The sequence below is a fragment of the Callorhinchus milii genome, unplaced genomic scaffold, assembly GCF_018977255.1.
Source record: "Callorhinchus milii isolate IMCB2004 unplaced genomic scaffold, IMCB_Cmil_1.0 Scaffold13, whole genome shotgun sequence".
In the NCBI taxonomy this organism is placed as follows: Eukaryota; Metazoa; Chordata; class Chondrichthyes; order Chimaeriformes; family Callorhinchidae; genus Callorhinchus; species Callorhinchus milii.
In genome coordinates, this window is record NW_024704754.1 from 2,666,394 (window position 1) to 2,692,611 (window position 26,218).

Below are 26,218 nucleotides of genomic sequence, written 5' to 3' on the forward strand. Positions count from 1 at the left end.
TTTATCGGTTATTTTAAGCATAGCAAGATCAAAATTTTGCAGATTTCTCCACTCACAGGCTCCCAATTACCGAACGGATTCATTTCAAATCCTCTCACTCGTTTCCAAATCCCTTCAGGCCCTGGCACCTTCCTACCGCTCTGATCTGCTTACCCCCACTCCACCACCCGTTGACTTCGCTCGAACTGGTGCTGGCCTCCTGTTTGCCCCTCGTCCCCTCCTCTCCACCATCGGTGGCCGTGTCTGCAGCCATTGCACCCCCAAAACTCTGGAACTCTCTCCCTCAATCCCTCTGCCTTGTTCCCTCTCTCCCAACCTTCAAGTCCCACCTGAAGACCTTCCTTTTTGATCCTGCTTATGGTCACCTCCCCCCTCCCTCTCCCCCGGCTAAGTGTCAAACTCCGCCACTGTCAAACACTCCGGGGCCCTACCCCACGTGAAGGGTGCGGTTTAAATGCAAGTCGCTGTTTTACATAAGACTGCAGAACACCAAAACAGACAGGCATTCAGCCCAAATAGTCATGCTCGTGTTTTTATACTCTACATGAGCCCTAATCCCCTCACCCTACGCCCCTTTCATACCCCTCTATTCTCATGTATTCTCTTCCGCTTCTCGTACGCACAGACGAGTACACGAGTATTCCGAGATGAGTTATTCAATAAGGAGGCCGTGAAATTAAAATAAAGATAACATTTATTTTATTTGACCTTCCTGGTGTCTCTGGATCACAGCATACAAAAGGCAATGTTTTTACACTTCAAAAATGGGAATCATTTCTGCAGACGTACAATCAACAAAAGCCCCGTCACGTCAACAAAAACTCACCTATAATACTGTAGGACAGTTTCTATTATACCACAGGATAGATTCTGTAGAATGGCTAAAAAATATTTTCCAATACAATTATGATTTAAACATTATAGGGAGAAGAGAAAATAAAATAAAATAAAAAGCCAATTACACCCACAATGGAGTACCATTAAAATCAAACTGTAGACATATTATACACTCATAATGTTCCATTGTGCTCCTACAAAACCTTGTAGCGTCCTCGGTTGGTTGGCTGGTAAGAGTTTTGCTGCAACAAAAGAAAAGGTTTAATGACTTGGTCAGCAGCAACAATGTCGACTCAACAAAATAATGAAAATACTATGTCACATATCGCAACCTGTCCGCTCCCTCTGCTCAGCGCACTCCGGCCTGCTTGACGTCCCCCGCCTTGCCCGCCCCACCATTGGCGGGTGGGCCTTCAGCCTCTCTGCCCCCACCCTCTGGAACTCCATCCCACAGTCACTCTGCCTCGTCCCCTCCCTTGCCTCCTACAAGAAATTATTCCCAAGACCCTCTTCATCGACCGTGCCTTCGGTCACCCTGCTACCCCTCCCCTCCCCTGGTGGAATGAGAACCAAAATTGCTTACATCAAACAACATGGCACAGAAGCAGACCATTCAGCCCAGCCAAGTCAGGACTGTTAAACTACTTGGGATGTCCTCCCGACGTGAAAGGGGCCTAAACCTATGTAAATTTGTGTTGCTTTGCAACTAGTGCGCACCAATGTTAGTACTCCATTCCAGACCTCCATCCATTCTGCCTACCAACAAGTGATAATTCCTGTAACATTTACAGTTAATTCAAACGTACTTTAAAATAAAAATAATTAGCACCATATTGGCTCATTGCAGCTTACCAGTCGAATGAGTTCTTCTTTAATAAGTCTTGTAATCTCAGCCTTAGCTTTCTGAACTGCCAGCTCACTCGCACCTAATAAAATGCCGTGAAAATGTTACACATGAAAACTGAAACGTGTAGCTATATTAATTTTCATCCAGCAGAAGTCAGGGATCAAATAACAAGTTGTTTCCACTATAAGTATAAAAATAGAGCTTTATAAAAATAACTTATTTTTTGGAAATAAATCAATTAAATACAAAAAAAATAAAAGCCAACTGCATTACATTCAAGTTCCGCTTGTTAAATAAGACAGCAATTAAAATACTCTTCTGGACGAGCAATGTTATTGCACGCTGGATACTGAGCATGTTGAATGACTCACTTTCAATAGCAAGGTAGATTTTCCGCTCGCCTTCTTTGGGCTCTTTTCCCGGAGGGAAGTAGGTGCCTCGGATAGTGATGGCCGCTTCTGAATATTCACTGATCCTCTGCAGAGCCTCCTTGGAGGTGACTTTCCACCTGGCTGTCTACAAACATTAATAATCTATTAAATACTGGCAGTCATTAAGGAATGTAAGCAAGGGTTTATCCAGCAAGAATAATATTAATAATATTAATCCTTGCATTTGACATTATCACGTCTTCAAAACACTTCACAGAATATACTGTAAAGTGAATTGATTGTATATTTTTGTGGGCAGCCAATTGCGTACAGCAGTGTCCCACAAACAGTCATGGATTGAGTGACCAATTTATTATTCCTTTTTTTTGTCTGGTTTAGACTTGTGATATCAGTGATGGATTTCTACTATGCAATCTAAAGAATTGTTTGGATATTTGAAATTTTGGGGTGTTGAAATTCCTTGCTTCAAATCTGCTTTTTGACCTCTCTCCCCCACTCTCCCCCTCCCCCCCCCCACCAATCGCCCACCAAATTAAAGATCAGACTCTAACCTGTGGGAAATCATTGATCTCAAGTTCTTCTTCATATCGTTTGAATGATTCTGTTTGTGCGCTTTCCTGTTTGTCGTCTTCTTGCTTCTCTGCTGGCACGTAGTTGAGTTTGGCATTGATCTTCTCTGCTTTCTGTTCTGCAATCGTCTTTGCGGAGACGGTGGGAGCCTGTAGCGTGCGTCCTCTCATGATGGCATTGGTAGCCTGCTGCATTACATCCTATATTTAGGGGAGAGAGAAAAAGTGAAATGCACTGAATAGTTTACTGATGAGTGAGAGGTAAATTAATGGAACAGGCTCCCTGGAGAGACAGATGGTGGAAGCAGAAAATGTTGTTTGTTTCAAGAACAAATGAGATCCATTTCTGCTAGAAAATAATAGTGTACCGTTTGGGACACGACATGTCAAGCGACTGCCAGGATGGTGGAAGGCCAACCAATTAGATGGATCTTGGTCTTCTGTCATCCAGTAAGTTTTTATGTCCTTATATGTCATTAGCACCACAGAAAGATTCAGAGTTAGTGCAGAGCATGTTGTTGGGAATAATTAACATTAGGAAAGATTAAAATATGTTGATACCAAGTTACATCCGTAGGTGACTAATACCACAAGAGGATAAATGGCATTCAATAAGCTGGGGGTAACTTTGAAGATGGGCGATTCATGTAAGATAATACGCTGGAACCAGAAAGAATGAACTTGTGCACATAATAAAAAGAGTATCCATTACCAAAGCTGGAGGACGAAAATGGCTGTGATTATTGACTGAATTGACTGACGATCTTTCTTAAATGGGAATCAGTAATCAACAAAGCAAATGAAGTTTCAGGTTGCACCTCAAAACCATTAACTGTAAATGAAAATAACTTTTCCTTGAATCTCTGAGAGTACCCACGCAGAAAATTTTGCGCAGTTTTCGGCAACCAATTTCGAAAGCTACATTGAAACACTGAAGAGACTCAAGAACATATGCCACTCTGTTAGTTCTGGCTCTGACTGATTTAGTTTCCTTGAAGTCTCATGGTAGATCCTATACTTCTGCCACGCACATAAGCACAAGTCATGCCCAATATTCAGTTTGTTCAAAGAGCAATGGTAATTATTATGACATGCTTCGAATAACATGCGGAAGTACGTAAATATTAAAGAGTAGAGGACCACGGACAGACCGCTGAGGAACGCTGTACATGATGGTGCGATGGCTGGAGGAGAAGCTGTTAGTTGATAGAAAATGGAGATGATGGGAAAGGTAAGAGTGAAACCAGGTACAGAATCATGAGAATGGAGCTCCATTAGATGGAGAGGAGTTGGAGAAGAATAGAGTGGTCAACTGTGTTGAATGCGACAGAGATCGAGAAGGATGAGGAGAGAGCCCTAGTATCAGATGGACAGAATGGCATTCCTAACTTTGACTAAAGTTGTTTCTGTACTGTGGGCAGCACGGAAACCAGATTTTCATTTATATTACTGAATGTACCTGAGCTGGGGGTGGAAGCCAAGTGGTGTGGAGAGGGGAAAGATAACTGAAAGCGTGGTTAAAAAGATATGCATCAAGACAGACCTTGATCGAGATAAGGAAGGGAGCAAATTGGAGGGAACCTGGGATGGAGTTTCAGAGAGCCAGGGCAGAATGACTAAAAAGCTTGCCTGCCAATGGGTTCACAGAGTGAAAAAAGAGAGTAATTTGTGGTGGGTAGTGTGGTGCCACATCATTTGCTGGTTTATTTTTCACTAAATCACAGCTCTCTGTTGTTTATACTGTTACAGAAGGCTTTCCAATCTCCCACAGCAGTGATCAATGTTCTGTATCCCGTTTTTTTCGATCTAACAAATCTTGCAGAACGCACAGGGAAAATAAATAAAAGCCCCAGCAAATGTTTCCCAGAAAAAAAAAGACATTCCCTTTAGCAGAGTGCCTAACGGACACAGAGATCTACCACAACACTTAAGTAGTGCAATTAATATTTGTATCAGTACAGAACAATAAAAAAAGGTCGATCCGAGTATGAAGACTTCATTATACTATGTGAATAGAATGTTAATATTACTCCAAGCCGGCACTGCTAGAAAAATAAACCATTTCAGAGTCCTTGTTCTTTAGGAATTGATTCTTACAACTGTTGCTCGGTGCTCCTGCAAGTACTCATCGCAACTGATTATAAAGATTTTGACCTTCAGGTTCATCGCGAGCAATTAAGTAAAATTAAAAGAAACTTCTACTGCAATTCTCTTCCACGTAAAATACCTACCCATCACTCACACAATTACTTTGCTGGGTATCAGACATCCCAGAAATTTTAAGTTAGATGCTAATGAGCTTAAAATACCTACGGCTATTAAAACCATTCAAATAATTTCCTCTTTTTTTTTCACACACGGTCCACGGTTAAACAAAGTTCTTCCTCCCTCTCATTTCCGTTCCCATTGGACAGGAAGGGGACCGATGAGCGGCGGCTCCGAGGTGATTGATAGGCTGAAGCAGCTTGTGAATGGTTGGGCACTCCATCCAATCACGAGCGGCTCCAGCTGTCAATCAATCGCAATTTGACGCCGCGTCTTCCCCGCTGATTGACAACAGAGAGCCGCTTGTGAATCCACTGTCAATCAATAGCTTTAATGGACTATAATAACTTGGTTTGGTCACTCAATCCACGACTGTGTGTGGGACAGACGCTGCGGTGCGCAATTGGCTGCTGCGTTTCGCCCACAATAGTCAATTCCCTTTACAGTCTATCCCGTGAAGCGCTTTGAGACGTCTGGAAGACGTGAAAAGCGCCTTATCAAATGCAAGGATTATTATTATTAATATCTAATAATAACGTTGCCTAAATTTTTTTAAAATTGAAGTTTAGATTGATTTCCTTGATCTCTTGCTCCAATGCAACCCACTTTTGAGTAATACCACTCTTACATTAGATGAACAACAACTACTTGCATTTATATAGCGCCCCGGAGAGATTCACAGCGAGAGTGACAACCCATGACCTGAAGGTCAAGGAATCCCAGTTCTATGTCGCTTAGCACCAATTAAAAAAAAAAAGACACTGAATACCTGTGCTTCTGCACCGAGGTTCTTCTGGGCATTGATCTTCAATGCCAGTCTCTTGGCGATCTCCAGTTTCTCTGCGTTCCCAGCAGATGGCACCGGAACATGAGCAGCTCCCGGCATTGCCATATCCTTCACTCTCTTCTTGGAATTAAACATGCTCTCAATTTGTTCGTCAATCTGAAGACAAAAGGCAGTGGAACGTTTCACTAAACGCAGCACAATAAATTCCGCAAAGTTCGACTGGCAATGTAGACGCTTGACATGTTAATAATCATCATTCGGAAGAAAATAAAAGGGTTCGATAAGGTTAACTGAGGTTGTTTTTACTGGTCGAGGAGTACGTAAGACAGGGGACATAGATATAAGAGAACGACTGAGGGATCAAAACGAGAATTTAGCAAGAACTACCTCACTCAGAGAGAGGGCAGTGAGATAGTGGAGCTCTCTGCCCTGAAGCGGGGATTGAATTAGATGGTGTGGATGTATTCAAGAGGCAGCTAATACTTCACATGAGGGAGAGTGGAGTAGAAGGGTATGGTAGGGAGCAAAGGAATGGATGGAGGCTCATGTGGGCTGAGTGGTCTGTTTCCGTGCTATATATTCTTTGTTAAAAATTCAGTATCTGCAATGCTTACATCAAGTGCAGTGTCTTCATCATCAGAATCCTGGAGACCCAAGGCAGCTTTCTGCAGTTTCTTTCTTTCATTTGCCAGAACCTGCTCCGTCTCATCGAACTTGAAGCCTTTCCCTGAGAAGCCGCTGCTCTTTTTGATAGTTTTTCCTTCCTTAATGCATTACGCAAATAGTTGGTGGAGGGGGAAGAAAAGAAAACGGTATGTAACTACTAGAATTTCAAAAATATACACTCTAATTACAAACACAATATTGTATTGGACAACATCAAAAAAGGTGAGTTTCACAAGTGTGAAATTATCTAACCCACGAGTCAGGTTACAATGAGTACTTACTGCTTTTTGCTGCTCTTTGAAGTCATTCCAGAATTTTTCGAGCTCAGGTGGAACAGCATTTCCTGACAGTTCCAAAGCCTTAATTATATCCCCTGCGTAACGAACTTGTTCCTCAGTAATGAATGTATATGCGTAACCCTACGAAGGCAGAGATGATGATCACTTGCACTTAATATAAATAAGCAATCGTGTTAAAATCAAACCTGAAATGCTCTATTTTGTCTGATGACCCTTTCTCATTCGCTCACCTTATTACCAGCTCTTCCAGTACGTCCAACTCGATGCACGTAATCTTCATAGTGATTGGGAGAACTGTAGTTGACAACAAGAATCAGCTGTTTCACATCCAGCCCACGTGAGGCAACTGATGTGGCCACAAGCAACCGACACACTCCTGTTTTAAAATCATTGATGATGCTGTCTCGGTCATATTGATCAATACCTTTAACAAAGCAAATTCCACGTTACAACACAATTAAAATACAATACAAAATTACATTTCACGTTGGAGCACGTCTCAAGGCGCTGGGCAGAACGTTAATGCAGAAAGGGTATAATTCAAGGAAGTTTTTAAGTACAAATACACTGCACTTTGCAGTAAAATCCTGAAAAGCACTTCGAAACATCTCGACAACGTAGTAAGTTGTTATATCAAAGACAAGGCTGTGTTGTTATTATTATTAGGCATTCACCCATTACAGATATTGAAATTTTGAAATCCGCGCTACACAAAAGTATTCCAATCCCACCGTGTTACCCAAAATATTAATTAGAAAAACGTTTTGGGGTTTCACAATAACTGTCACTAGAATAAGAATAAGATCTTTGGGGGTTGGTGGGTGGGTGGAGGGGGGGTGGATTATACCATCATCTGCGTTGTCGATATAAAAATGTAATTTGTTGTTGGTGTCCCAACCCATGAGGTCCTATTCTTTTGTTTTAACTGTACTACAAGAACAACTTGCATTTATATAGGAGAATGTCTCAGTGCTGTATAGTGGGTTGGACCATAGTCGTGGTTGAAGAAGTACGTTTTCAGACGGGATTTAAAAATAGTTAAAAAGAGGGTGCGATGCAGGGATTGAATTCCAGTAATTATGGGTGTAGTGGCAGAAGGCACAACTACCTATGGGTGGCGCAGAGATAAAAGGGGACTAACTGATTCCTACGTGTGAATATCAAGAGTGAAGACAGAAAATGCGCTGCTCCTTCTCACCCCACCACCGAACACTCTGTGTAGATAACACATAAGAATCCTTATAATAATCCTTGCATTTGATTTAGCGTCTTATCACGTCTTCGAGATGTCTCAAAGCTTTTCACTGCCAAGTGAAGTGACTGTGTGTTTTGCGGGCGAAATGTGGCAGCCAATTGTGCACAGCAGTGTCCCCATAAACAAGCCTTGAGTGACCAAATTTTATTATTATTTTGATATTGTACAATATATACCCTGCGGTGATAAGGCACTTATCACAGGACACATGAAGAGTGGCTGCTAACGTTCAAGGTGCTGCCATGCAACAATATTCCAGCACAAGTCAACACCGTGATGGGGGATAAGGTAACACTTAACCTACTGTGCACACATACCTCCGTGTAGTGACATGCAGGGGTAGGCTGCTCTCATCAGATCCTTCAGTAAGGCATCAGCATGCTCCTGTTTATCCACAAACACGATCACAGAGCCCTTTTCTTGGTAATGACCTAAAAGTTCCAGCAACTTCAGAAATTTGTTTTCTTCTTCTATGACAATCTGGAGGAAAGGAAATAAATAAAAGGGCTAAAGAATATTTATCTGATCTTTTCAAACCACAGTGGCTACTTGGCTCTCTTTTGTGTGTCACGAATGTCGCTGCGAAACACATTACGGTATCCTTGGTACGCCCTAGATATTGAATTAAATTTACTACAACCATTAGATTTATCCATGAGGCTTCAGCCATCGTCGCTAATGTCACTACCTGTGCGAGAGTACCCACTTCTGAACCTGCTCTATGCCAGGTCAAATTCTAACGGAGCCATCCTATACTTCATATTTTTTGGCTTGTAATACAACTGTACTAAGATTGATTTGACTGCATGTTATAGTAGAACACAGTCTCCCTTTATATATTGGAGAAAAGCAATATTGCATACATTCGGCGAGTTGATGCTGAACTTTTACATTGTTGTTCGTACCCCTAGGAAAATGGTAGCATTTAGTTTGCAAGTCTAGAAAAGAAGTTTGCTCTTAACAAACTTAACAAGATACAAATCCACGGATAGAAAACCAGAAAAAACAAAAGGAATGCAAAACATTTAGTTTGGAATTCCCTCGAAAAAGTTTGACTGCAAAAGATTGGAACCATTTGGATTTCAAGGCTTCACAATTAAAACGTGAGATTTAAGGTCAGGGCACAATGAATCGTAATTCAAGATAAACTCGTAAGCGAGGACGCACAGAAATGGTCTTTAATATATTTGGCACTTACCACATGTTGCTCTACATCAGAGCACACCACACTTCTGCTGCCCACTTGCACTTCAATAGGTTTGGTCAGGATGCGACGTGCCAAAGCTTCCATGGCTCTAGGGAATGTTGCAGAGAACATAACTGTTTGTCGATCCGGTCGAATGTTTTCAACTACTCGCATTACCTAGTAAGATAGAAACATGAACATTTTAACAGCTCTTTTTGTGATTTTCAGCACCATGGGAGTTAGTTTGGATAATTAATCTTTGTCGCCCTAATGAACCAAAAACACAAACTAAGGATTTTTGCAACATTGTTTAAAACACCTTTTTTGGATGAATGACAAAAATAAGACCGGAAATGCCAATTGGAACAGTAAATGAATGGTTCAAAACTGGGAAAAAAAAATTAAAATGTACCAACATAATGAATAAATTGCTAATTATGCATATTTTAAAATACTAATTGAAATGCAGCAGCATTTTGCAATAGAGCACTAATGTGCTGGGTCAAGACATGTGAGGAGGTGGGCTCATGCCCACAATTCCCCATGTAAAGTGATCTTGAGAAGAGAAATTAAACACAAAACTGTGAGTGTTTGAAATTTGAAAAAGCTAGAAATCTAAAGGAAATCAATCAGCATCTCGAAGAGAAAAATAATTGAATGTTTCAAGCACTTGAAATGAACTCGTGGTCTGCAGAAGCTCGAACAGAGGAGGGCAAGACACCTGCAAACCTATGCATTTTGTGTAAAGAGGACAAATACGCAAACACAGGTAAAAAAAACAGAACGTGAAGGTATACCACAGGTATGAATATCATATCAGATAGCAATGTATTGGAAAAAGGGGACATCTACAGTAGTCGCAATTTGACATTGTCATCGGAACTTGCGGCAGATCAAACCATCCCAGATTTGGCTGGAATGCTGCAGCTGCAGATCGGAGTCTGCTTTGATTGATCAACAAAACGTATGACTTCTGCGTATTAGAAATAATACGTTTTTTTTCAGAGGGACAAAAGTGCTTACCTGAGGCTCAAAACCCATATCAAACATTCTGTCTGCCTCATCAAGCACAACATAGGTAACTCTGCGAAGATTTGTCACACGACCTAGGAATAGCAAGAACAGAACTTTTAATAATTATAATAATAATCCATGCATTTGCTATAGCCCCTTATCATGTCTTCCGAGACGTCATTGAACATATTCAAGACTGAGATCGATAGATTTTTAAAGGGATTAAGGGATATGGGGATAAGGCGGATAAGTAGAATTAGGTTAGAAGATCAGCCATGATCTTATTAAATGGTGGGGCAGGCTCGAGGGGCCGAATGGCCTACTCTTGGTCCTATTTCTTATGTCTCAAAGAGCTTCACAGAATACACTGTAAAGTGAATTGACTGTATATTTTACTTCATTAAGCAAGGCTTCAATTATTTAAACCAATTCTAAATGCTGGACCCAAGAATCCAAAGTCATTTTTCCAAATTAAACACCAATTAACCCACGTTTCATAACTGCACTACACTTAAGTCTTCATTTCGTACTCATGTTATATTTCTGTTAAGTACAGATCATACAATGGGTTCAATACTAAGTGAAAGTGAAAGCAGTTGCCCATGTTTTCTAACTGTTCTCTGGCACACCTGCTAAATTCACAGAACTGCCCACCCACAAAATATAAACCCCCGTCACACAATTTTAGACAGAGATCAAGCAAGGAACCACATCAGCCATTATCTGAAAACTCTCAGCATTCACCTAGAAAAAGAACATATTAGAGATTATGCCGCATGTGTGGAAGACACAATCCTTGCTACTTGGTGTTAATTAATTTGCTAATGGCTCTTTAAACCTTCGAGCAGATGTACTTTATATTATGTAACAGCTAACAACCTCAACGAGGTTTAACGATGAAGCAGTGAGGACCTGCAGTTCCGTCTTTAAGCAAAAAAAGGTACTGAACATCTGAATAAGGTATAGTACAATATTATATCTATTAAGCAAGTGGAAACAAACATTTGAAATCGTTCCAATAGTATATATACCTTATATTCTAAAATGAATATGACAATTTCACAAGGAACCACAAGTTCAGTAACTGGATACTGCACAACTTGATTGTTGACCTACCTCTGATGGTTTAAGTCTTGCAAGCCCAAATCAAATATCTTGAGGAAACTTTCTCCATATGGGTCAAATAATGTTAACAGTTTAGTAAAGTGATATTCAATATCAAACAGTACTTGTCCAATATTAAACAGTATACTTTCTCATGCATTCAAATTAGCAATCAAATCTGGTATTAAACACATCATGTGATCAAATTTTAACAGGCACACATTTCCCCCAATTTGTTTTCTGGCAGCAGGGTCAGATTGAATTGAATTTTGCTAAATTTCTGTCTTAAAGAAAGTCGTTAAAGCTCTGGATATAACTGTGCATCTTTATTACACAATAAATTTTAAAGTAGATGGGACAAAGGATGATATTTTGAAGTAGATAAATAGATAAAGTAGATAAATATAGGCCAACAGATTTGATCAAAACCGAATATGCGCACAAGATATTTGTCTGTCAGCGAAGGTTGGAAGGAGTTTGGATGTGTTTGTCAATCATTCAGTGAAACTTTTCAGTCAATGTGAAGCCATTCTTAACAAGGATAACCCAATCTAAAAATACGTTTCAAGGACGTTTTATAAAAAATTGCTGTTTTATATTGATCACTTAGGAATATTGTGTACATTTTTAGGCAATCCACTTGAAAGGTACATTGTTGTATTGGGAAGGGTTTAGTGAATAATGAGATGCATAATTGCAGAATGAAGGGCCCTTGGTCTGAGGAGAGACTAATAAAAGGTAAATTTGTTTTTACTGAAAAGGACAGTACATGTTCTAGGGCTTTGAAGTGCCAGGAAGATAAAAGTTAATGATTTTCCTCTCTCGGGGTAAAAGATGTTTGGAACACATTCCTAGATGCACTAAATTAGATACTTAAGTTGAGATAATCAGTTCTTTCATAAACATAATTGGGGGAGGAAGGAAAAGAGTGATTGTGGAGGACTTTACTGGGGCTGAAAGTGATGGATGAACATTCTGGAGTTTGGCTCAGTTACAACTCCCCTCAGGAGATTAAATATATGCATCGAAGTCCATAGGCTTAATGTATATAAGGGCCTTTTCATATTTCATGCTTTTCTATGTTCTGATCAAAGTACAATTTAGAACAGTTTTCTTAAATAATAATATTTATCCTGGCATTTGATATAGCTTATCCCGTCATTGAGATGTCTCAAAACGCTTCACAGAAGATACTGTAAAGTGAATTGACTGCCATCAATATGTATTTATTCTGCAAATTAAACCAACGTTTTCTTCTTTAAATTTTATTTACCGTTCAGTTTTATCCAGAGTTTTGTTTTTGTTCATTTTAGTTGAAGAATTATCCCAATATTAAAAGAGGATCCTTGTGCAGGCAGAAGCACTCAGTCCTTTACACATCCCGACAGATTGTGTTGGAAATGAGACCAATCGATCAATCATTATCAGCAGCTGAAAGGATTCTCTACAGTGCCCATTGTTTTGAATGAAGCAGATGCAACAAACTGCTGTCTGGCAGCAGGGTTGACACAAAGGATATCCTCTAGTCAGTGTCACATGCGTGCAGTTTAATTATTCTATATACCACGTGAAACTGAGTCCAGCCGGCAGATATACTTTGTAAGGATTTCCTCAGCCCGGCAACAGTGGAGCAACTCGCTCAGCCGATGATCTTATACTCTCTACAAAAGTCCTTCAATTGCTTAAAAAAAAACATACGGAACATGCTGAGGAAAAGTGCTTCCTCCTACAACAAAAATCCTCTTTAAGTTGGTTCAATGTATACGCGACATTAGATCAGCAGTGAAAAGTGCAGCAAAACCCCAGCTGTTTATGTCTGCGTCCCTTTTACTTACCATTATTGGCGGCCAGCATATCGATCATGCGACCTGGAGTGCAAACAATGATTTCCGCTCCTCGTTTCAATTCTGCAATCTGGATATAAAAACGGAAAAAGTTTTTTTTTTTGAGAACAATTTAATTTTTGCAAAAATCTTAAAAGCATTTTGAGCCACAGCATAAACGTAGAGCACAATCTAATTTGTTGAGAGAGAAAGAATGGCTGGGAAAATATTTTCCTCACAAATTACGTATCAACTTGTATCAATAATTCATTTACAGATTAGACTGCATTCAGGCGCACAGCCCCTGACGTTTCTAGCTTTTGCTTCCAAAACAGTGTAATTATAACAATCCTTACATTTGATATAGAGCCTTATCACGTCTTCGAGACGTCTCAAAGTGCTTCACAGAATATACTGCAAAGTGAATTGACTGTATATTTTGTGGGCTAAACACGGCAGCCAATTGCGCACAGCAGCGTCCCCACAAACAGTGGTGGATTCAGTTACCAATTTATTCTTTTTTTCCCCCCAGTAGCATGCAATGGTCAGCGTCATCAGGAGAGAATAGAAATGATGTGAAAATTAACCAAAATCTTACCTGCTCACTTATCCCGGTTCCACCATAAACGCACACTACTCTCAATCCCAATGCTTTCGAGAATTTCTTGCATTCTTTGGTAATCTGAAGGGCTAATTCACGAGTTGGGGTCAGGATGACAGCTGTGAAAACAAAAATGTATTCATTACAATATTGGCCACAAGTTCAAGTACAAACCAAGACCTCCAGTGTGCTAAATACATAAAAACGTCAAGGTTAATATGTCAAGATATAGGAGATTTATTTTAATAAAGGATTTTCAGTTCTCTGTTAGTTACAGTACAATATTTCAAAATGCTGTCATAAAATAAGATCTTCAATCATACACTACAGAGAAATAAGTCTGAAGAATGCCACCATAAAGCCACAGCTCTAATCACTGGGGAATGGCAATGGATGGAATAAGATATTGTTTCCTCCAACTTAACTTTGTCTTTTTGTTTCTGACTCCCAAAAATTGCTCAATCACTTGTTGCATCTTTGTCACCGACAACATACACAGGGCGCTCACTCCCCTTTACAATATATCGTGTGAAGCATTTGAGACATCCTCCCAAAGTGAATGGCGCCGTCATATCAAATAGAAAGATTATTATTCATGAGATGCCCTCTTGAACAGAATTGTGTGTCTATATATGGATAAGGTTCATTTGTTTTTGCTGTTGAAGTAATGTGATCTCAATAAACCTCAGGGTGCACATATAATGTGGGATTCAAACCAAGTTAAATCCATCAACATAAGCATATTTTCTCTTTGATTATTGCACCAGATTCTTCCCTTTAGTTGCAAAACATTAAAATTTAGCATGCAAATCACGGGCTAGTTCATACTAATACCGTACTTCAAATTTATTCAATATCATTAAGTCATATCATCATGGACATTCCCCATACCGGTGATATTACAGAGAATACAACTCAACTTTGCAGCCGCAAATTATTATTATACGTACGAATGAGTATACATGGATGAATTATAATACTGTAATCCAATAATTCAGGTTATTTATGTATAACCTGATGGATAGCCTGAAGCAAGTTTCGAAGCTACAATCTAATGTAGGGGTTCAGAAAACATCGTAAAGCACAAGTATGAAATTTAACTCAAAGATCAGATGACAGCTTTGCAATAATGACCAATTAATGCTTAAATGAGAGGTGTGTGGTGGATTCAGTTTACAGCTTTAATAATATCTGTCTGTATGTATGAATGCTATGAACACTTTTGCCTATTTAGGTGAATCTATAGTATAGTTCTGGTCATTGTCAGCACATGGTTGAGAAGTTCTAAAATAATAGCGTAGCAGTAAGAACAAAGGATGCATAGAGGTAATGGAACATCAAATTCATCCAGTGTATATAGTCAATTGCCTTTACAGTATATCCTGTGAAGCACTTTGAGACGTCTTGAAGACATGATAAGGCACTATATTAAATGCAAGATTATTATTATTATTATAATTATTATTAACACTCACAGACTGGACCTTCTGCTTCCTCGAGTGGCCTCTGATCCATGATGTGTCTGAACATGGGTAAAAGGAAAGCGATGGTTTTGCCACTTCCAGTTTTGGCAATTCCAATCAGATCGCGTCCAGACATGATTGCAGGGATCGCCTGAACCTGAATTGGTGTTGGCTTCTCATACCCTTGCCTAACAGGATCAGAAAAAAAACATTAAAGTCATCTTTTATTGGAGCCCGGGGAGAAAAGTTTCTTTTTATTATAAAAAAAATCCAATAAAATAACACTTCATAAGATACTAACTTCTTCAACGAACTTAATATCTTCATGGAGATGCCACACTGCACCCAGGATTTAATAGGTTTTGGACACCCTTTCCCTCGAACTACAATTCCCTCCAGTTCCAATCTGTAGATATTCACCTCTGAAATGCAGCAAAAAAATGCTTCAAGATATTGACGGAATTTGAAATGGAACAAAACGTCTGTTGCTCGTCCACCGGTTTGCACATTATTCTGAATAAGATTTTAAATTGCTTTTCTAAGAGCCGGACGGACATCTGCAAAATAATTTACACTCTCATATAAGTACTAACCCTCTGGGCTCATCTTAGCAAGTTCAGGAACTTCAACATAAAAATTCTTTCGAAATGCTTCGTATTCTATTTTCCCGTGATCCACTGGCTCCAGGAGCTTCCTTTGCTTTGTCTGATAGCCGGTAAGTGCCGTCTGAAGGTCAACTTCCTCTTCCTCTGAGGAGTACTGTTCAACAACAACAAATTACACTTATATAGCGCCCTCCACGTCAGAAAGACCTACCAGGGCGCTGGACAATCAGGTTTTTTTTGGACCCGAGCTGGGAGTTGGGGTCAGAAGGGGAGGAGGGCAGGGGGCTGGGGGTGGGAGGGTGACCGAAGGCACGATTGAAGAGAAAACTATACATATTAAACATAAATAATTATGAAAAGGCAACACAAACATAAGAAATGCTAGACGAAAAAAGTAAGGTCCATCTAGTTCGCCTTCCAGACGGTCGCATGCACATACATACCAAACTACTTTGCCAAAGGTTTCGCTCCCTTACCTCCATCGCGTCCTGGTCATTCTCCATTAACTCTCCTTTCTTTTTCTCCAAATCACAGTGTGGTTTTTTGGTGGTTACTACAGTCATGACTTTTGTAACTGTTGCACCCGTTTTCTGGTAGCAAAGCAGACAGAAGAGAAATCATACTTCCACACACACTGACTGTTAACAACCATTTCCAATTGAACACCAGACAACAAGTGAGATGTGTTTCACAACAAAAATCACACAACAAATATATTGGGTAAAGATATTATCTGATTCACTTTAAGGATATCCTGTGAATCGCTCTGAGACGTCTCAAAGACATGATAAGGCGCTACATCAAATGCAAGGATTATTATTATTATTATTATTAAGAGGCAGTCTTTTCATAGAAATCTGGAATGCACTGCCTGAAATAGTAGGTTTCAAAGGGGAATTGGATAGGTACTTGAAAAGGAAAAAATTGCAGCGTTATGGGGTAAGAGCAGGCAGTCGGATGAGTTGGTAGCTCTTTCAAAATAGTCAACACAGGCATGATGTACCATTTCTTTGCGCACCGTTTCATCTCTACTGCTTTTAATTAACCCATTCGTGGGCAGCAAGAATATCACTAACATCCACACATTGTGTAATGCTGAATTGTCTTCATATTTCCAAAAAATATTTCAAAGTGATTTTGTAAGCAGCAACAGCCTATAAAACAGCCTTTACCTTTTCACTTCCACCTCTTACACTTCCTATGTTAAATTTCTTCACTTCCTCCTTAATATCTTCCATATAAGCATCCAATGGATCCAACTCTTCATTGTCTTCTTCGCCTTCCTCTTTCCTTTCACCTTCTATCATCTCATCCTCATCGTCTATTCAACAAATTCAGAGTCGGGTGAAATCAGACATACACATAGCCAAATATGCGTTGCACATAATTTAAATGGTCATTCTTTTAAACAAAATAAAAATCTATATTTTAGACAGTGTTAAAACATTGAAGTTGGTCACACGGTGTTCAAATCTCAGTGAATTAGCTTTTAGATACGTAGAGGCAACAGAACAAGAGGGCACAAAATCAGTTGTACAAGGCAGTTTTGAGACTGACCCCTGGAAGAAATCAGCAGCTGAAGGGGTTACCAAAAAACTGGTAGAAGACAGCACAATGGAATTTAAGAAATGGCTTGGCAAAGATGGTAGGACTGGTATTTCTCCCACAAAATATAGTCACTCCAATTTACAGTATATTGTGTGAAGCGCTTTGAGACGATCTTGAAGACGTGATAAGGCGCTATATCAAATGCAAGGATTATTATTCTGGAAAGATAGGCCCTCTTCATCCAAACTGATCTTCTGATCCCATTTAGAAATGTTATCGACCACTTTCTAAAAGAATAACATATTAAGAAAATTACCTTCATCATCCTCAAGGCTCCATTTCTTGCCCTGTTTCATCTCTTCAAGTTCCCTCTTTATTTCCCCGATATTTTCCATGGCCTTTTTACGTTGCTCTTCCCTCCATTTTTCAACTCTTTCCTTTCGTTTCCTCATTTCTTCCTCCAATTTGCTTTGTTCGAAGTTCTTTTAGTTTTAAGAAACCAATAAATATTTAAATGAATTAGTGTAATAAGAAGAGGATAATAAGAGGGAGCAGATAATAAGGACAATAAGCTCCAATGCAACATTAATCCAAACAGTAGCCTTTTTACTGTTAAATCAAATTTTCTACTCTGCAGGTACACTATCTAATGCCTTGCATATTAATATTTTACTGGTACACAAACAAAATCATCAAGGAATATGGTTTCCTCTATCACATTACTCTGTTCCTGTTTTTTATGAACCATACTAATGAAGAAATCAAAGAGCAGCACAATTCCTATACACTTACACTGACGTCTTTCTCATCATCTTTTTCCTCCTTTTTCTTCTCTTTGACAGTTTCATTACTGACATCAACTCGGTCTTTAGATTTTGACCTGAAAAAGAAAAAGCATCATTAAAACTTTAGATGCTCTGAGGAATCTGATTCCATTTCTAGGGTAAGGGCCCTCAATTTAAATTAGATTCCATCCACTTTATTTATTTTTGAATGTTGTTTAGACACCATCATTGGTGACATGATCATGAGTAACTAGATTGAAAAAGTTACAGAGGGTTAAACAAGTGTCAGGAAGCAGAATTTAATCTAGGCATGAACATTTTTAGCTAACCTGGTTGACAAGTCACCTGTGTTGAATGCTAATTAGATCCGTTATGCTATTGGCATTAGTGATCTTTTCTAACTCAATAAAGCCAATAATGTCATCCATTATATGCAGTTCAATTACAACAGCATTTTTAAAGTAAAAACTGATACAAGCAGAGCAAAGTAACAACAAATGACATTTGTACAGCGCCTTTCATGTCAGGAGTACGTCCCAAGGCGCTGGACAGTCAGGGATCCGCACCTGAGCTGGTGGTTGGGATCAGGAGGGGTGGATGACGGGAAGGATAGGAGGTTGACCAAAGGCGGTTGAAGAGGAGGGTCTTGAGACGGGTTTTGAAATAGGTAAGGGAGGGGGCGAGGCGAAGGGACTGTGGGATGGAGTTCCAGAGGGTGTGGGCAAAGGATATTAAAAGTCAAAATTTGGGGAAGGAGCCCTGATGGCAAAGACTCAATAATTAGAAAACTTTGATCAGTTGATGATAAGAGTCATGAAGTTAGCAGATCAGAGCGGTAAACAAATGGAGCTCATTTGAGCCAGGATTCTTCAAAACAAAAAGAACTCTTTGCTTCAGCACCCTTTCACTTTATAGCTGAGAATCGTGTAACCCATTACCGTCTCTCCTTGCTCTTGCTCCTGCTGCGTGAGCGGGGTTGGGAGTGGGATCTGCGGCCTCGGCCCCTACTGTTGGATCTCCGTTTCTCTCGACTGCGAGACCTCCTCCGCTCCCGACTCCTGGACCGTCTACAAAATGCAAATAGGCATTTTAACGACTTGGGAAAACGTGCCACCACACACATCGCTAGCTTCACACAACACTGTTGCTTTCATTATCTTACTCCAAATCACGGTTACAACTTAGTGGGAGTCTGAAAATTTACAAAAGACTTAAACAAATAGATAACAGTCGATTTATAAAGTCAAAAGTATATGTATATATGAAAGTAAGTGTAATCTTTACCAATACTAATCGATTTTCAATTTAGTACTGGATCAGTCATTCCTGTTGTATATAAATTTGGTTACAAGTAGCAATTCTGTCTGTGCCAATCGCATAAAACAGGATCCCACTGTACAGAGGCTTTTAATCAACAGGAACTGAAAACCATATTTAATCTGAATCAGTTTGCATCCTGGATGGTAAAAAGTTAATTATACATTCATATCTACTCACTTTGATGTGACCACTGACATTCTGGATCTTTGTGGCATTCTGGGTGAGATAAAATTAAGTTTTTAATGAACAATTAGAAAGAATGGGGCGAAAACACTCAACAGTCAAAACATACTAAATTGGCAGGGATCCCTACATGGCTCGGAAAGGGAAGGGCACCCTCTGGTTGCCACTAAGCCATACAGCTTTGGAAGATCCCAGGTTTCATCCCTGGTTTCTGCTGAATTTGCTGAGTTCCGGCAGGTTGGCAATGGTGGAGTGCTACAATGGCCTATGTCCATGGGCTGGTTCTGATCCATTGATATGAACCTTTCACTTTTAACCTGCAGCAATAGCGAAACTGAGCCAGATAATGGACGCAGCAGCTAAAGATTTGAAGCGTGGAATACTAAACATATTGCTGCCTACAATGTGCCATGCTTAATATGCCAGTCACAAATCTGTCTTCAGTAACCCCTGCCTAAAAATATGAATTTCTTGAAAATCTGCCGAAGATTGGACCACACATTGCTGGGACACCCACACTGGACTAACAGCCATGGTCGAGGCCTCTACATAAAGAGCAGCTGCTTAGGTAAGATATGCAAAGGTTGTTGGTGGCCATAGATTTGCACCCCATTGACAAACCTTCAAGAAATAAGTATTGGATGGGGGAGGTGGGTAAGAGAATCAAAAATCTCTGAAGACGGACATTTCTCTGCCACTGTGAATTCGACAAATTTTAGTCAGACAACTCTTTGTGAATCTGATATTTGGGGTTTCTGACTATTTGATAAATGTTATAAGAAAAAAAATACTCAGAAGCAGAGAGTTTATGATCACTCGGTACATACAGAACATACAAGACTTGCACAAGGTAATATTGTTTTTGTGCGGAATCATCTTGCAGGTGTGATAGGGCTGCTCAGTGTGACAAGTTTAATGACCCACATTGTTTATTATACTCACTACTTTTTCCTTCCCACTGCTACTACTCGCTATCCAGAACATGTTATGGGCAGTGAGGCTTATCCAAATTCTTTAGGGCAAGCAAAAATGATATCTCACATTTAATACTCCTCGGTGACGTGTTTGAGAATGGAATGAAAGAATCAAGACAACCCTCTGTGGCGGTCTTGGTAATTCAGTTCCTGAGTCAGGCACGTCCACAGTATTCCAGTGCATTGCTGATGACAGCACAGCCCAACTGGCTGATTGGCAGGACTTGTAAAAGCAGGTCTGTCACTGAGGGCAGGAACCTTTCCCACCCAACCATGGAAACTAAAGCCTGAACAGGTTGGATGGTCCTAGTTGGACAAGCCACAGGAAAGCTTGCCAAACAGTGCCTGCAATGGCAAGCTGCGTGGTTTTAGCTGGTTAGATTCCAGCAGTACCCCAACACAGTCTCTGAGATCCCCAAGCCTTGGCTCTTGCCAACTTGTGCCTAATAATCTCTGGAATTAGGATGTGTCTCTCCAGGGAGAGAGTGCACATTGCATTTAAAAAAAAACTGGAATTTCCGTGTATAAGTGGGATGCTTGGAAGTCTCAATTTGATTGGATATTCTTGAGCATTGTGAAGGGTTTCCACAATTGTCATGGCTGATTAAAATAAAATAAATCAACAATGTACAGCAATTAAATTGTTACTTTAAAGTTTCATGCTTGAGGCTTTTCTGAAATGAATCAATTCCACAATAACAATCCTTGCATTTGATAAAACTCCTTATCATGTCATCAAAACTTCCTGCAAAGTGCACTGACTGTGTATTTTGTTGTCAAATGCAGCAGCCAATTTGTATACAGCAATATCCCACAAACAAAAATATACAGTCAATTCACTTCACAGTATAGTCTGTGAGGCGCTTTGAGATATTTCGAAGATGTGATAAGGAGCTATATCAAATGCAAGGATTATTATTATTATTATTATTAAGTGAATAACTAATTCAGGAAGAAACTCCCTTCTCTAACAATGCTATGGTATCTTTAACATCCAAATGAGCAGTCAGATGATACCTTAGTTTAACATCTCATCCGAAGGACAGAACCTCCAACAACGTAGTTCACCTCCACAGATGTTAATCTACACTTTGAGCTGTAGTCCCAACGTGGGGCTGGAACCCACAACCTTCTGACTTGGAGACGGGAGCACTACCAACTGAGCCAGGCTAACACCCTCCACATTAGCGCTCCAAGACTCTACCCGCATGAAGGGCACTATATAAATGCAAGTTGTTGCCTCTGTATATACATGTATATATTACTGTCATCAATCAGGTGATGGGAATATCTACTGGGTTCCCAATAAATCCAACAGAACTGATACTGAGTGCTCACAATAAGAATGTTCTTTTTTCTTTACAGGTCGATCATAACACACATTCCTTTTGCTAGTGTGTTGATAAAGACACAAATAACAATCGCCAAATAATATGGTGATGACAGAGTCTGCAGGTGAGAGTACAGTTCTTCTTCAAACCAGATTTATTCTGCATTAATTTACAGGATTCATAGAATCTTAATTGTGAGCAAGTAGATATTAATAGGCTCCACTCACAGAATAAACATGACTGCCAAAGTTCAACAATTCTGTCAATATTTACTGATGGTCACAAACAAGGTTCCAACACAATTTATGCTGGGACAGTGTAAAACAGATGATAAAGCATTTTGCTGGGTCTCATGTATTAATCAACAATCTACATCAACACAATTTGGAATATTCTTTATAGTCCCAATAGAGTCTATTGTTATCAGAGGAACTTTTATTCTAGGATTGGAACTTATTATTGTTGACTACCAATCATTACAGTTACTTTGCCCACAATTAAAAGCTGTGATGTTTACTCCTTTTGTACAATAGTATTAAGAAAATCACCTGAGTCGTTTTCTCTCCCGTGATCGTGATCTTCTCCTGTCTCTGCTGCGAGATCGATCCCTCCTCCGATCCCGTTCCCTGCTGCGTGAACGACCTCTGACATCTCCAGGTTTTGACCGCTTCTCAGCGGGTGATCGACTTCTGGATCGGCTCCCAGAACGCCCTCGCGACGCGGACCGTTTCCGGTAATGCCTTCAAAAGTCGGAAAACTTCTATTAAGGTCAGTTTTAAAGCGAGGGAAAATATAAAACTGACTTTTTTAAAAAATAAATAATCCTGGGAAGCTTCACTAACAAATACTGTACTAACATCTCCCTCCTAAATAAAACAGGGACAACTGCAAATCCTTATTCATTCATACAATAACAATCCCACCAGTAATTTTTTTTTGAGTCAGTAATAATACCAAGCACTATATTAATACTAATATTAAGATAGATAAGTCTTGTTTCTTCAAAATAATTCTTTAAACAATTTAGCACCTTTCATGTTAGGACAGCAATTTTAACAAATAAACTACAGTAATAAAAAATCGCCAACATTGCAATGCCAGTAAACCATTTCAAAATTTGCGCAATATTAATGGCAAAGCAATTTTCCTCAAAAGCCAAAAGTTGGGTCAACACTTTTTCATGAGACTGCAGCATCAGTGTCATTTCATAGCATTTTAAAGAGGCAGCATTTTTATTGAACAGTGACACATATTCACATGAAACGTGTGGAACAATTTATAATGAAAACGCTCCATTTAATCCTGATTTTAACAACAGCTTGAATTTTGTGTCCTTTGCATACTCATGTTTCACCGACAAAATAGAGAGTCAATTCACTTTACAGTATATAATCTGTGAAGCGCTTTGAGATATCTCGAAGTCGTGATAAGGCGCTGTATCAAATGCAAAGATTATTATTAACGACTCGTATTCGGGTGAAACGCTCTCTGGCACCACACGCTGCTGACAATCTGATCACAAAGTTCAAGTTTTTTTTTAGTACTTCCTTCCTCTCCCGCGCCAGGTGAGAATGGTACAATAGATAGTGCGGGGACACAACATGTCAAGCGACTGACTTGGCGAACCCGATGGACCTTGGTCTTCTCTCTTTCGCCCAGCAAATTCTTATGGGCTAACTCAGCCCCGTCTCGGGGGGAGTGGGGGGTGGGGTGGAGAACCTCATCTGTGAACCAATTGACGACTTGAACCACAAGGAAGAAAACGAAAACTCTTGTGTGCTTTTTGAAAGTAATTAATGAATGAAAATAAAAAAGCTTTTTAAGTGTGTGTGTGTGTGGCGGTGTAGGTGTGTGTTTGTGTGTGTGTGTGTAGGGTTGTGCGTGTGGAGGTGTGTGTGGGGGGGTGTAGAGATGTGTGTGTAGGGGTGTGTGTGCGGGGAGGGGGTGTGTAGGGGTGTGTGTGGAGGTGAGGTGTGTAGGGGTGTGGGTGTGTGTGTGTGTGGAGGTGGTGTGTGGGGGTGTGTGTGTGTGTAGGGGTGTGGGTGTGTGGTGTGTGGGGTGTGGGGGGGTTGTGTGTGTGGAGGTGAGGTGTGTGTGTGTGGGGGGGTTGTGTGTGGAGGTGAGGTGTGTGTGTGTGTGGGGTGTGTGTGTGTGGGGGGGGTGTGTGCGTGTGTGTGTGTGGGGGGTGTGTGTGTGTGGGGGGGTTGTGGTGTGGGGTGGGGTGTGTGTGTGGGGGGGTGTGGTGTGTGGTGTGGGGGTGTGGTGTGTGGGGGTGTGGTGTGGGGGGGTGTGGGTGTGTGTGTGGGGGGTGTGTGTGTGGGGGGGTGTGTGTGTGGGGTGTGTGTGTGGGGGGGTGTGTGTGTGGGTGTGTGTGTGTGGGGGGGGTGTGTGTGGTTGTGTGTGTGTGGGGGTGTGTGTGTGTGTGTGTGGGGGTGTGGTGTGTGGGTGTGGTGTGTGTGTGTGTGGGGGTGTGTGTGTGGGGGGGTGTGTGTGTGTGGGGGGGTGGTGTGTGGGGTGTGTGTGTGGGGGGGTGTGTGTGTGGGGGGGGGTGTGTGTGTGTGTGTGGGGGGTGTGTGTGTGTGTGGGGTGTGTGTGTGGGGTTGTGTGTGTGTGTGGGGGGTGTGTGTGGGGTTGTGTGTGTGTGTGGGGGGTGTGTGTGGGGTTGTGTGTGTGTGTGTGGGGGGTGTGTGTGTGTGTGTGGGGGTGTATGTGTGTGTGGGGTGTGTGTGTGTGTGTGTGGGGGGGGGGGGTGGGGGGGTGTAACAGAGCCACCCACTGAATCTCCGGGCACAGCGGTCCCAGCGCATGTGTGTACCGCACTGCGCTGAGGAGCAGAGAGCGAGGCCCGGGGCCACCCTGAGCGGTTGCTGTTGGCCGGAGGAGAGGGTGAGGGGGTGAGGGTGAGTGACATATATAACCGCCCCAGGCCCTGCCCTGCCCGGCCCTGCCCGGAGCGGTGCGGCCTAGTGCGCCCGGGAGGGGGAGGGGGAGGGGCGGCGGCCGCGGCCTAACGACAACAACACATGACACAGGTACACGGCGCCTTTCACGTCGAGAGGGCGTCCCGTCGCCCTGACCTCCCCCTCCCCCCCCCCCACCGTGACTCCCCCACCCCCCGGGGGCCGTGTGTACTGCACTGACCCCCACCCCCCGCCGCCCGTTACCTGGATTCTCTCCCCATTTCGCCCGGTGCCTCCGCCTCCGCCGCCTCCAACAACAACAACAACAACAGGACCACCGGCCCTCACGACAACCCCCTCCTCCTTCACACACACCCCCTCCCCCCCCTCCTCCTCCCCTCCCCCTCACACAACCTCTCACCCAGGCCGCGAGCGACGAGCAGCGCAACCCCGTGGGTGACAAGAGGTAACCTCTCCCCTCCACACACACACACACACATACACACACACGCGCCCGCGCGACACTCACGCGGCGCCGGCGTTGCCGCCCCCCTCAGGTCAGGAGGACCAGTGAACCCGCCGAGCTGTGCTTCGGCAGCGGCGCCCGGATTGGGCGGGCTTCGCGCCCGATTGGGCGGGATCGCACCCCAATTGGGCGGGTTTTGCTTTTACGTGCTATCCAATAATAATCCTAGTTTTTGATATAATAATAATAATAATACTAATCCTTGCGTTTTGATACAGCGCCTTAACAGGTCTTCTCGACGTCTCAAAGCGCTTCACAGAACACACTGTAAAGCGAATTGACTGTATATTTGTGGGCGAACGCGGCAGCCGATTGCGCACAGCAGTGTCCCACAATCAGTCGTAGATTGAAAATGACCAATTTATTATTGGTTTTGGTTTTGGAGGGATTAATGGGCCAATATGGAGGAAAAAGTTGGTCGAATTTGATGAAGGGAGAATTTCTGACGCTCATCACTCTCAGTGATGCTAGTGATTGATATTCTTTGCCTTTTGTTCAGCTGCCAATTAACAGTGACAAGGTGGATTGACGTTGCCTCCCCTTTTTTTTGGAGTTATTACCCCCGGAAATGCAATCCGCCAATCGACTAATAACTGGGTCCAATTACTGCTTGGTAAACAGAGGCATGTGGAGTAAGGAAACTTGCTCAAAGTTTCGCCCTGCCTGGGAATCGAACCCAGGTCTTCTCGCTTGCAAGGCAGGTGCTCTAACCACTAAACTACAGGACTCCACAATTGGGTAATAAGAAAATTATTGAGTGGAACTGCATTGCCAGGAAGGGTGGTTGAAGCCAGGACATTGGACTTATTTAAGAAATGGCTCGATGCTTTAGTGGTCAGAAGACAGAGTGAGTTTCCTGAAGGGATGAGATCAAATGGATTGAAAAACCTTCTTTATCTGAACTTCTCCTGATCTTCTAAATCCTTCACCCCAATCTA

The 26,218-nt window shown here is 41.5% G+C and overlaps 1 protein-coding gene across 2 annotated transcripts; it reads right to left on the reverse strand.

Annotated features, from left to right (window-relative positions):
• Window positions 1-676: 676 nt before the first annotated feature.
• ddx46 (DEAD (Asp-Glu-Ala-Asp) box polypeptide 46) lies at window positions 677-25,113 on the reverse strand. Of its 2 annotated transcripts, XM_042339912.1 has the most exons (24): window positions 25,019-25,113; window positions 22,403-22,594; window positions 19,544-19,582; window positions 18,985-19,113; window positions 18,054-18,141; window positions 17,578-17,743; window positions 16,886-17,034; window positions 16,190-16,303; window positions 15,702-15,867; window positions 15,410-15,530; window positions 15,121-15,296; window positions 13,643-13,764; window positions 13,057-13,135; window positions 10,127-10,209; window positions 9,116-9,280; window positions 8,235-8,397; window positions 6,893-7,086; window positions 6,645-6,782; window positions 6,312-6,461; window positions 5,680-5,853; window positions 2,628-2,846; window positions 2,056-2,200; window positions 1,690-1,763; window positions 677-1,079 (listed from the first exon to the last, which is right to left on the reverse strand). In XM_042339912.1, exons 1-24 carry the CDS (start codon window positions 25,033-25,035, stop codon window positions 1,032-1,034), a joined length of 3,111 nt encoding a protein of 1,036 aa, XP_042195846.1. In that variant the 5' UTR covers window positions 25,036-25,113; the 3' UTR covers window positions 677-1,031. The 2 variants fall into 2 exon arrangements, with proteins under 2 accessions (XP_042195846.1, XP_042195847.1); XM_042339913.1 differs by lacking the exon at window positions 19,544-19,582.
• Window positions 25,114-26,218: the final 1,105 nt, after the last annotated feature.